Source organism: Lucilia cuprina, chromosome 4 (assembly GCF_022045245.1).
Source record: "Lucilia cuprina isolate Lc7/37 chromosome 4, ASM2204524v1, whole genome shotgun sequence".
In the NCBI taxonomy this organism is placed as follows: Eukaryota; Metazoa; Arthropoda; class Insecta; order Diptera; family Calliphoridae; genus Lucilia; species Lucilia cuprina.
In genome coordinates, this window is record NC_060952.1 from 99,662,543 (window position 1) to 99,674,458 (window position 11,916).

At 32.8% G+C, this 11,916-nt stretch overlaps 3 protein-coding genes across 3 annotated transcripts; 1 reads left to right on the forward strand and 2 right to left on the reverse strand.

Annotated features, from left to right (window-relative positions):
* Positions 1–1,991: 1,991 nt before the first annotated feature.
* Positions 1,992–4,369, reverse strand: LOC111690200 (neither inactivation nor afterpotential protein G). Its single transcript, XM_023452640.2, has 6 exons — positions 4,346–4,369; positions 4,140–4,271; positions 3,867–4,069; positions 2,657–3,748; positions 2,325–2,551; positions 1,992–2,245 (listed from the first exon to the last, which is right to left on the reverse strand). The coding sequence occupies exons 1-6, from the start codon at positions 4,356–4,358 to the stop codon at positions 2,098–2,100; spliced, it is 1,815 nt and encodes a 604-aa protein (XP_023308408.2). The 5' UTR covers positions 4,359–4,369; the 3' UTR covers positions 1,992–2,097.
* Positions 4,370–4,590: 221 nt separating this feature from the next.
* Positions 4,591–5,544, reverse strand: LOC111690241 (probable ribosome biogenesis protein RLP24). Its single transcript, XM_023452693.2, has 2 exons — positions 5,360–5,544; positions 4,591–5,266 (listed from the first exon to the last, which is right to left on the reverse strand). Exons 1-2 carry the CDS (start codon positions 5,438–5,440, stop codon positions 4,772–4,774), a joined length of 576 nt encoding a protein of 191 aa, XP_023308461.1. The 5' UTR covers positions 5,441–5,544; the 3' UTR covers positions 4,591–4,771.
* A 1,250-nt stretch (positions 5,545–6,794) lies between these two features.
* Positions 6,795–11,724, forward strand: LOC111690314 (uncharacterized protein DDB_G0287625). The gene is made up of 6 exons (XM_023452783.2): positions 6,795–7,023; positions 7,176–7,401; positions 7,699–9,633; positions 9,701–10,507; positions 10,808–11,080; positions 11,143–11,724. Exons 1-6 carry the CDS (start codon positions 6,985–6,987, stop codon positions 11,376–11,378), a joined length of 3,516 nt encoding a protein of 1,171 aa, XP_023308551.2. The 5' UTR covers positions 6,795–6,984; the 3' UTR covers positions 11,379–11,724.
* Positions 11,725–11,916: the final 192 nt, after the last annotated feature.

The following is an 11,916-nucleotide window of genomic DNA, read 5'->3' on the forward strand; positions in this document are numbered from 1 at the left end:
CGATAATTACAGAATAATTTAATTTTTATAATATTTTATAATAAGTATGTTTGTCTTAGAAGAATCCATAGATTACAAAGAGATAGTCAGAAAGCTAGTCCAAAGGAGTCAATGCGTGGCAATGCATGACAATGAACATTATTTTAAGAGACGACTGTCTTCACTCTCATTTACAAAGAGTATATTCTTGAAGAATGGCTAAATAGTTTCAACCAGGGGTTAGATGTTAGTGGAAATGATATTTTTTCCGAATTCATTGACTCTGTGACAATCAAATCTACTACATTAACATGAATTGTTGAAATCACAACATTTCCAATGATGATTCAATTAAAGAGTAAATTAATCGATTTTTCTTTAAGCTACGTATACACGGTTGTTATATCTTACAACGTTGACAGAAAAATGTTATACAATCTTGTGAACTTACAATTTTTGTTATGCAACTTTGTCAGAAAAAGAAGTAACAAAGTAGCATTACTGTTAGTTTTGAATTGAATAATTAATAATTACTTTCTTTATCGCTCTTAAGCTACGTTCACATCTATCAAATATTTGACGAAAATGACGTGACTCCTAAAAAATCGACATTTTGATTTTCTTTTACTTGTACAAACATAATATATCTTTGACGTCATCAGTTCAAAGCGTCCTCACTATTTGTTTCGATATTACATATTTACAATTATAAAAATAGTGGTTACACATTTTTCATCAAATATTTGATAGGTCTGATTGTGCCTTTATACATATATATTCAATATTCGTATTTATATCGCAATGTAAAATTTTATTTGAAAAACAATTTAAATTAATATTTCTAATTTATAGCAGGTATAAAAATCGCTCAATATTTCAATATTTTTTTTTTATTTTGGCTAAGTTGCCAAAATATTTTATTCGTCATAAATATTTCCTGAAAAATATTAAATAATTTCCATAAATTTCCATACATATATGTATGTATGTGGAATGAATGCGATTCAAAAGGTTAGTTCACGAAAATAATCGATTTTGTTAATTTTGCTTCTATGCCACTTAGGGCGAGTTTTTCTGATAAAGATAATCTTCATTCTTTGGTTAAACCTGGTTTAATATATGTTTTGTGTTTTTCAGTTATCAGTAAAGTTACTTATTATCTTAGTTTAACTGAGTGTAATTGACCAGTTAAACTAACGTTATAAGTGAGAAAACACAATTTAACAGAGGACTAAGAAACCCGCCCTAAATTTTTGCCAGAAAATTTAATTTTAGCAATTTAACAAATAAAATCACTTGCCCTGCTCACACACACATACACAGGCCGTCACACACATTATATTTGGTTCATATTAAATGACCCAGCAGTTCGATGGGACTGTCCCGAACTGATCACTTAACCTACCACTTGTGGTGGCCCCTAGCCACCTGACTACCCAGGTGGCCGACCATTTTAACATGGACTTGTCCTACGAGGAAGTCAATCGTCACTCTGAACCCTACAAAGAGACAGTAAAGAGACGATTGCCTCCGCTCTCGCTTACAAGGGGGACACTAAAGTGACGACTGTCTTCATCCTCGTTTACAAAGAGTTTATTTGTGACGAAAGTCCAAAAACATACGAATTGGAGTCAGCCAGGTGGTAAGATATTAATGGAACTAAAATTTGAAAATTTCAAGTGTCTACACTAAAGTGACGACTGTCATCCTTCTCGATTACAAAGGGTACATCTGTGACGAATGACCCAAAACATACGAATTACGATCATCCAGGTGGGTAACTATTAGTGGAAATTAATGTCTTTTTCGTATGCATTGACTCTTTGTCGAACTGCTGGGGAACTTTGGATTACTGGTTAATGGAAGTGCATTATTTTGTTATTATAAATGTATGTAAATGTCACAATGTTTACTGTACCAGTTATTTAATCGATTAACTATAGTTTGATCAATCAAGTAAAAAATCATAATATTATGTTTATATTACCCAATTATAAAATTAAATGTTAATATTTCTCAAATAACTTCATGTTTTATTACTATTACGAAAAGTTCTTAAACTACATTTAGCGAAAACACTTTAACTAAATTGATCTATTTATCTTCTTTTCGTTAACATTACTTCGCTATATTCCTTTTATAATCTTTTAATATCATGGCAGCACCTCTTGTCGCCAAGCCCACAACAATAGAATTAGGATAACCCGATATTGGTGTTGGAAAAACACTGGCATCTATAACACGTAAATTTTTGATACCGTGTACCCTAAATAGTGATAAAGAATTATTCGTTATTTTTTTTTTTTTTTTGTTTAAGAAATCATTAACTATAATGTCAAACATACTTGAAATTGGAATCGACAACACTGTTTTCTGGTTTATTGCCCATAGTACAAGTACCTGCTGCATGATGTGAACCCAAACCGACATAACGTAAAATACACTCCAAATAATGATCACTTGGGTTATTTAAAAGAAAGTCTTTTTCAAAAGGTCCAAAATTTGCACATTCCTTTATGCGGGGCCAGTGGATTTTGGGGCCCAATTCGGAAAATGAAAAAGATGTAACGATCTGTAAGTAATTGCCATAAATGCAAAATATAAAATTTATTAGTATACTTTTAGGCTTATGTAAATTATTGGAATTTTTTAATTGGAATTTTTATATAACACTTACCTCTACCGCTGCTCGTATTGCCTTTATAGTACATTCTACATCCTGCTGTTCGGCCAAATAATTTGGATCTATCAAGGGATTTTTTCTTATATTTACATTTTGTATTTTTACATTACCTCTCGATTTCGGCTGTAAACAATTCGAGATTATAACAAATCCCTCTTGACTAGTGTTAAAATAACGCGGAAATAATGCACGAAAATGTGTTCTTTTAAAATTTGATATAGACATTAAGGCCAATTCATCTATAGCTCCAGCACCGAAAAATGTTAAACTAAAGGTGTCATTAATGTTGCCCTCTAGACTGTAGATATGACTTAGAACCCCAAAATTTCCCAAATGACCAGAGCCCACTGTTAAATAGTTAAAAATGGCAAAAGGATCTAAGAGAGAACGTTGATTTAAAGTAGGTCCCACGACTTGTATAGACGAATATAAAGGCAAATTAATATGATCATGTAGATTTTGGCCAACAGCTGGCAACTCAGGCACAAAGTCCGGCACGACAACATGAAGTTTTCTTAATTCATCTTTCTCTCCAATTCCGGACACCATTAATAGCTGTGGGGACTGAAAGGCACCCGCACAAACAATAAGTTCTTTTTGCACCTCCACCTCGAAAATATATTCTTTTCTAGTGTTTTCATCTTTTGTAGAAATTTTTATAGCTCTCACTTGGACATCATTACTTTTATTTAATTCAAATTCAATTTTTTTGGCCATTGTATTTGTCATTATCCTGAGATTTTTGTATTTATGTGCATCATGTAAAAATCTTTGATAGACACTATAGCGTAGGCCATTTTTTATATTATAACGTGCTTTTCGAAAGCGCCATGGTTTGTGCATGAATTCGTTTTGTGCCTTTTGTATGGCTAAGGTGATTTTGGAATATGAGTCTGGTATTTCCAGACGTTCATGGGGTTTTGCATTACCCGCCTCAAGAAATGGTTTTACAGACAACCAATTCCAATCACTGAGATTATAATCCTGTGACCAGCGTTCAAAATCTCCTTCATAACCATCGCTATGTAACATGTAATTCAATTCTCCAGACCCACCTAGTCCTTTACCACGTGGGAGACTTTGACGCTGTAGAAACAAAATTAATCAATTTTCATTTCAATGTAAATTCAAATTATTCAAAAAATTACTGGGTTTTTCAAATTGCTTAAACGTTTTTCTAATTTTCATTCTTCTAATAACTTACCTGCTCCTCCAATCCCTTGGATGAGTGCTTTTGTGATGTCGTAAGAAAAGACCAATCATTCAAGCCCTTTTGTTGAAACGTCGTAAATAAAGGTATTTTGCTTAACAAACCAAAACGGTCACCTGCTTCTATTAACAAAACGGTAGCATTGCTGTGTTTTGAAAGTAATGAGGCCACCACAGAACCAGCTGTGCCAGCACCCACTTTAAACAATAATAAATAATTTCGTCATTTTTTACCTTTACGGCAATGTTTGTTGATATCTTTGCTTACCCACCACATAGTCAAATATGTAACCTTCTTTGGCCATCAGTGCATTGGGAACACGTTGTTCTAATAAGGCTGCTATAACAAACCACAGCATGGATAAAAGACCAATTATTAGAGCAGCCAATATTAAAATTCCTAATCATATCATAAATAGAGTTTAGTCAAATTGTATCTTTTAAATTACTACTTTACAAATCAATGCTACTTACTATTGAAATTCATGATTTTTTCAATGTTTTTTATACCAAATATTAACTAATACTAACTAGAACTAAATGAAATAGTGTTTGCTTTACTATCCTACTAATCCAATTATAGTGTGTTCTATGAAAAAAATAGTACAAGAGGGAAACAAAGTGAGAAACATTCACTTTGTCTTTGGTCATTAAATGCAATAAATAGCTTATCTATTTGCAACCCCTGTTAAGTGGTACAAATAAAATACTTGTTACAATTTAAAATTATTCACAAATCACATTTATTTTATTTGTAGTTTAAATAAAATATTCTTGTCTAAGTTTGATGATTATTCTTACATGGATTTACGTTAAGAATAGTACAGCGGTTCATTTTTTCTAATGTGTAAAACTTATAGATAAGACCTAAATCTAAGAACTCCCCCTTTACTAGCCACTTTAGGCTTTCATCATTTCCATGTCGTCATCCATGAGACCTTCTTCGAGTTTCTTTTCTAGTTCGCGGGCATCGACATAAGTAATTTCCTCCTCGGGTAAGTCTTGTTCCATTAGAGCAGCTTCTTCGGCTTCTTCCTTGGCACGACGTTCCTTTAGGCCAGCAGCCGGAGAACGTATAAGGGAGATATTACGCTGTACATCCTTAACATCCATTTGAATTTCAACTTCACGACCCTTGCGCAAACGTTCCAAAATGAATTGACCTTGACGACGTTCTTTGATCTCGTTAACTTTCTTAATGGCATCCAAAGTCTTTTGCCACATTTCACGATTGTATTTAATGGGACAATTGCGACGCTTCTCAAATTCAAAACTGGGGTCGATAGCCAATTCCTTGCCGGCTGCCTTACGGTAAGCCTTGGTCCATTTCACCTTACGGGGATTCTTCTTGCGTTTGAAGGCCTTATGGCATTTGCCACGGCAAAATTTAAATATCTGCAAAGTTAAAAAAATACAACGCCATTATTATACACCTCACACTTCAATGTGACGTCACATGTATTGACGAAATTGAGATTATTCACTTACCTTGCAGTCGTTTCTCACGAAATTTACTCCATGTCCTGGATAGATTTTGCTGGAGCAAAAGTAACACGTTTCAATACGCATTTTTGCCGAATTTTTTATAAAATTCTATAAAAATTCAACAAATTTCCTTGCGTTAATGCACGTGTGTTTTTATTTTTGCCACTTGACGGTAAAGAAAGAACGTTCAAAAGAAAATTACAATAATTTACGAATATAAACACAGTGTTGTATTTTTTCGAACATTGTCAAAAGTACAAAACAAAGCTCAGCACTGCCAGCTGCAAATATTAACAATAATTATGTTCTACAATATTGTTCGAAGCCTAAATAATTGTCTTCATTTTTTTAATTGTAAGCTCCTAACAAATTTATAAAATAAATTTGTTACTATTAGATCCATTAATGCTATTATTTAATGTTAAAAAGCGACTGCCAAAAGTTTTTGGAAGTTAAGCTAAGTTTTTGCATTTTATGAAAAGTCGATTTTTCGACTTTTTTCATTTAATAAAAAGTCAACTTTTAGACTTAAAGTATTTTATAAATTGTCGACTTTACTTTTTTAGAGTTTTTTACTTTTTTTCTACTATTTTCGAGTTTTTGACTTTTTCTGACATTTTCCGACTTTTTCCGACTTTTTTCGACTTTTTACGACTTTTTTTGATTTTTCTTTCTTTAATTTTTTCGACTTTGGGACTATTTTCTACTATTTTTTACTTTTTCCGACTATTTTAGAGTTTTTGACTTTTTTTCAGTTTTTAAAATTTTCGACTGTTCTTGACTTTTCTACTATTTTTGAGTTTTTGACTTTTCGCTACATTTTTCGACTTATTACGGCTTTCTTTGACTTGACTTTGTGCCTATTTTTTACTTTTTCGAGTTTTTCCGACTGTTTTAGAGTTTTTGACTTTTTTAAAATTTTTGACTTTTTTCTACTATTCGAGTTTTCTAGTTTTTGCTACTTTTTCCGACTTTATTTGACTCGACTTTGTGACTATTTTCGACTATTTTTTTCCTTTTTTGAGTTTTTTAGAGTTTAGAGTTTCTGACTTTTTTCCATTTTTTTTTTTAAATTTTCGACTATTTTTTTTCGACTTTTTCCGACTTTCTTTGACTCGATTTTGTGACTATTTTTTTACTCTTTTCGAGTTTTTCCGACTATTATAGAGTTTTTGACTTTTTTCAAATTTTCGACAATTTTTTATTTTTTTCTACTATTTTCGAGTTTTCGACTATTTTTGTAACTATTTTCGACTATTTTTTACTTTTTTCGAGTTTTTCCGACTATTTTAGAGTTTTTGACATTTTTTTTTTCACTTTTTTGAAATTCTCGACTATTTTTTACTTTTTCTATTATTTTCGATTTAGCGTTCACGGAGAATATTTTAAAATAATCTGGCAATATTTTTCCCTATTTGACATTTTGTGTTAACGTCAATCTCAAAGAAGAAGAAGAAGTTTTTCTGATCTGAAGATTTTACGGAAATTTTCGTATTGCAATAAACAATATTTATTTATTTCAAGTTTTCTTCACAAAATCATGCAAATATATTAAATTTTCCTTTTTTGGAAAATAAAAAGTGTACATTGAGAAATATAGAATAAAATTAATTAAAACCAGTAAAAACATGGACAACTATGGCAATGAAATTGGACAAAAAATGAGGGTAAGTAAAAGAAAATGAACAAGAAAAAAAAAAACAAGGAAAAATCAATTTTTTAGAAATTTAAAGCAAAAAAAGCAGGTCAATATTGCATGAGTTGTTTAATATATTAATGCATTTTTTATATAATTTTCTTTGATTATCCATAATCATAGAGTGCCGTCAAGGCAAAGTTGGTAGAATTGGGTACTGGAGGCTCTGCCGGTTACATTGATGATGAGTTGCCAGATTATGTGATGATTATGGTGGCTAATAAGAGGAGCAAGCAGCAGATGATATCCGACCTAAATTTATTTTTAGGTAATCAAACAGAACTGTTTGTAACCTGGTTGCATGAGGTATTGCAGAAACTGCAAGAAGTAACACTGCCAGCCGCCAGTGGTAAGTTCATATAAATAAAAGTCTATTAATATTATTATGTCGGACTGGTCGATACTTGAAATAGGTACTATGATTAATTTATATTATAGAAAAATGTCGTATTTTGTATATAATTTTTAACATGTTTTTCAACTACATATTTAGTTGCGAAATTATAATACACATTTAGTAAAGTTCAAATTTGAAATTCAAAACAAAGATTTTCGACTTCTACAATTAAATTTTTTTGTTATAAAACGAACGAAATGCGATTTGCAATATAATATACTATTAATTTGTTTTTTTTTTATTATTTAGCCTCTTCTAAAAAACGTAAATCATCTATAAAGGAAGACTCCTCCTCTGTGCCGAGCACAACAGCAGCTAAAAAAGATAAAAAACAAGCCAAAAAAGATAAAGTTTCAACGTCAAAAAAACCAAAAGAAAACACTTCCTCTACAACTCCCGAGAAAACCTCCACCAACAAAGTTGTCAGCTCAATAACAGATCTTGTTGCTGGCGAACTATTGGAAAAAGCCAAACAAACGATCAATGCAACAGCAGATGCCACACAAAATATTAAAAAATCCAAACACAAACGATCTTCAGAGGAATTAAACAATACCTCAGCTAACTCTTCCGAGACGCAAAAAGAATTTGATATACCCACAATCTCGGAAATATCGTCGACTACAGGTACAAGTACCAATACAGAAACTACCAAAGAGACTGTGGTTGTATCGGGAAATAGAGAAAAGGATTTAGCTGAATTGGCAGAGATACAAAAGAAAATTTATGCGGCCAAAAAACAACTCAAACAAATTGGAGAATTTGATGATGACGATGAAGATTTCTTAAATTTGCGTGATGAAGACAGCCGAGAGGAGTTTAATGAGAACGGTGATTTGGTTAGAAAGTCTTCAGTAACTCCGACTCAATATTTACAAAAGCACAAAGAAAAGAGTCCTATAGTTTTCGAGGGAGAGAAAACTAAACATCGTGGCAATGACGATGAGAATGACGATGATGAAGAACTTGCTTCGAAACGTAAACGATTTACTCCTCCCCCTCTTAATTCAGCCGCTGCAAGTCTAAACTTTGATTCATCTTCCAAAGATGATGCTTCAGAATATCGCAATGAAAAGCGGCCCGTACATCAAAGATTAGGTATGAAAAATACCTCATCATCAAGAGATAATGCTCGATCTGCGCAGCCTTTGGCTCGGGAGAGAAGGCGAAATTTGCAGGAAAAAGAGCTATATGTGCCAGCTTTTCGTCGCAAAGAAATGGAAAGAGAGCGCGAAAGAGGTCAAGAGCGTAGTCGTGAAAGAGAAAGAAATCAGCACTTAGTAGGAGATCGAGGTCGTGAAAGGGAAAGGGAACGCGACCGTGACAGAGATACTGATAGGCCAAGGGATGCTGATCACAACTCCAACTTAACACGCGGTCGTCCTCGTGTACGACGATCTTTTGAAGAACGCGACAAAAGACGTTCCACTTCGGAAAATCATAATGAAGAACGCAATTCAAGCCAAGTGGGCAAAATAAGCACTACAACACCCTCCACCACTAATCGAGCACGTAGCAGTAGCAAGGAGGAAGCATCACCTGATATTAGTGGCACACGAAAACGCATCGGTTCGCGAGTAATTGTTGCACCCGCTAAGCAGGTGGAAATGTCCGATGAAGAAGATCTCAACGATAAACCGGTAAATTCGGTAATAAAAATAAAACCGCGTCCACCCGTTTCACCTAGCAAGCAAGCTCCGAAAAATTTGCTTTTAAGAGCTGTAGCCGAAGCTCAAAGATCAACAATACTCAAAAAGCCTTCTACTACTACAAAACCAAAAGTAGCTCTACGTCTAGGAGACAAAATCAATGCTCAACGCAATACTAAACTCTATACTAAATCCTACAGGAATCGTCTTAAAACATCTACAGGTGTAGGGGCACTTTTTACACGAACTACCAAGAATATAATCGTGGAAGTTAATGGAAATGCCGGATCTGAAAAGGCAAAATATACATCTACTGCTGTTTCGTATCACAATGTGGGAGAAGACGATGAATATATACCAGAATCAGTATCAGATCGGGGTGAGTCTGACCAGGATTATGTGTATGTGCCACAAGCAATACATCAACAACAGGGTAGTGAAGATGAACTCAATGACAATATGGGAGATCATACAAATGATGAGGAAGAAAATCAAGATAATATGCAAAAAACACAATTTGTGGTGACTTTAAATGGTGAGTAGAAATTTGTATTTATTAAATATTACATTATTAAGGTTTCTTTGTGTCTTTTACTTTATAGAGGATAAAGCTCTGCCAAAATTGAAGCGTCACAATTTAAAACGTTATTCACGTTCTCTCTCACCACCTCCTCAAGTTTCTTCCTCATCTAACAATTCAAAAGACCGTGAAAAATATCCTGAACCAACATCAACTTCAAATACTTCTAACACGTCTCGTAAATCCAATATTAGAGAGAGACTCTCCATTAAATCATCATCTTCATCCAACGAACGCCGGTCCTCGTCCTCGATGAGACAAGAAGCCAGCACAACACCGCCACCCAAACGTACTGAATTAATAGAAATCTATCGTAAACCTAAAGAAATTAAAAAGATTATTATTAAAAATGACTCAGAAGATGATGAACATCATAGTCCCTCGAAAAAACATTCAGCCGAAAAGGAACGTAAACTAAAGCGCCGTAGTAATGAATCACCGCCATCAACACAATCGTCTCATGACAGAGAACGCAAATCGGTCGAAAGTCGTTCAACAACACCACCCTTAAAAGACCATTATAAGGAACGTCACAAGGAATCATTGACACCCTCTAAACGCAAACATGTACCCATTAAATTTGATTTGAAAGAAGCCAAAGATTCCAGAAATCAAAGAGACAGTCCGGTTCCCAATAAAAAGAGACGTTCTTCAAGTCATGACAACTTTAGTAGAGATCACAGTCGTGACCGAGAGAGGGAAAGAGAGAGAGAAAGAGACCGGGATCGTGATCGAGAAAGGCACTCATCGCACGAGAGACGTGAAGATAAACACAAAATTTCCATACGCAATGCAGAGGCTAAAAAATATGATAATATTCCAACATCACGTATGTATATTTAATCAACTTTTTCTGTAACATGCTTTATAGATTGTAATAGGTTTAAATCGGATTAAAATAATATTTTAGGAAAGACTTGTTTTCAAAGAAAATTTAATCTAAATTGTAAGGAATCATTAAAAATCACATTTGTTTAGAATCAGAATATTTAAAAAAGCAAAGATTGAAATGTTTTTTATACTTCAGCTAATTCAAACGATAATTTTGTTTTAAATTTCATCTCTCTAACTTCAATATGTTTTGCCACTAATATGTTGTACTTATTATAATTTCTGTTCATAATTTTAGTGAATTCTGTACCAGTGGAATCTTCTGGCTCATTTCGCAATAATAAACCCAAGGAACGCTGCAAATATCATCCAAATTGTACAAAATCTTTTTGTGAATTTTATCATCCCACATCTGCTTGTAAATCTTTTCCGAATTGTAAATTTGCCGACAAATGTCTATACTCGCATCCCAGATGCAAATATGATTTGGCTTGTGTTAATTTAGATTGCAATTTCTCACACAGTGGACCCAGAAGCGCCAGTCTTTTAGAGCCCACAGCTCCGCCAATTTGTAAGTATATCAAATTAATTTATATTTGAGTTTTCATTTCAATTAATAATTCTATTTCATAGCTTCATCTGTAGTACCAGTTCAAAATTACAAATCAATATCATCCACAGCGATAACGGGCCCAGTATCATCGACAACTTGCAAATTTTTCCCCAATTGCACAAAAACCAGTTGCCCCTTTTATCATCCCAAGCCTTGTCGTTACGGTAAGAACTGTATTAACAAGCTAGAATGCATGTTTTATCATCATGAAATACCCAGCAGCAGTAAGTTTAAATGGATTGCTTCGGCCAACTGATACAGCTGCTCTCTAACACTGCTAAACTAAATATGTAGTTTAAATTTCAAAGAGATTTTCATTTCTCTCCTATTTTTTTTAATAACCTTAACAGTAGAACTATATATAGTTACACAAACATACCTTATTGAAAAGGTAAAATCAAAATGATTTATATTATATTTATTAATTTAACTTAAACCAACCGTTTTTGCTCTAAATATTTAAAAGAATAAACACTTATATAGATTTTAGGCAACTATTTTCTTCTTTCTATTGTTTCTACTGGCAAGAAATATATGAAACAAAAATAAACATTTTAAACAATCGAATAATAAAGAAAACAAAACAACTTTTAAAAATATTACTTTGGCGTTGTTTCTTTTAAAAATTCTTAGTAAAATCTGAACAAATTTGATATATATTTTTTTTAATTAATTTAACATTTTATTTTCAAAATATATATTACAGTCTTCTTATATATTAATAATACATAATATACTATATATATAATAGAATAAAAGTTATTTAAATATATACTTTTTTCAATTTAACTTAA

Excerpts from the sequence above, each read along its gene's own strand:
- LOC111690241 (XM_023452693.2), bottom strand. The coding sequence starts at position 5,440 with ATGCGTATTGAAACGTGTTACTTTTGCTCCAGCAAAATCTATCCAGGA. Across the intron at positions 5,267-5,359 it reads TCGTGAGAAACGACTGCAAG|ATATTTAAATTTTGCCGTGG; the intron begins GTAAGTGAATAA and ends TTAACTTTGCAG.
- LOC111690314 (XM_023452783.2), top strand. The coding sequence starts at position 6,985 with ATGGACAACTATGGCAATGAAATTGGACAAAAAATGAGG. Across the intron at positions 7,402-7,698 it reads AACACTGCCAGCCGCCAGTG|CCTCTTCTAAAAAACGTAAA; the intron begins GTAAGTTCATAT and ends TTTATTATTTAG. Across the intron at positions 11,081-11,142 it reads GCCCACAGCTCCGCCAATTT|CTTCATCTGTAGTACCAGTT; the intron begins GTAAGTATATCA and ends TCTATTTCATAG.
- LOC111690200 (XM_023452640.2), bottom strand. Across the intron at positions 3,749-3,866 it reads CCAAGGGATTGGAGGAGCAG|CGTCAAAGTCTCCCACGTGG; the intron begins GTAAGTTATTAG and ends TTGTTTCTACAG. Across the intron at positions 2,552-2,656 it reads CAATACGAGCAGCGGTAGAG|ATCGTTACATCTTTTTCATT; the intron begins GTAAGTGTTATA and ends AATTACTTACAG.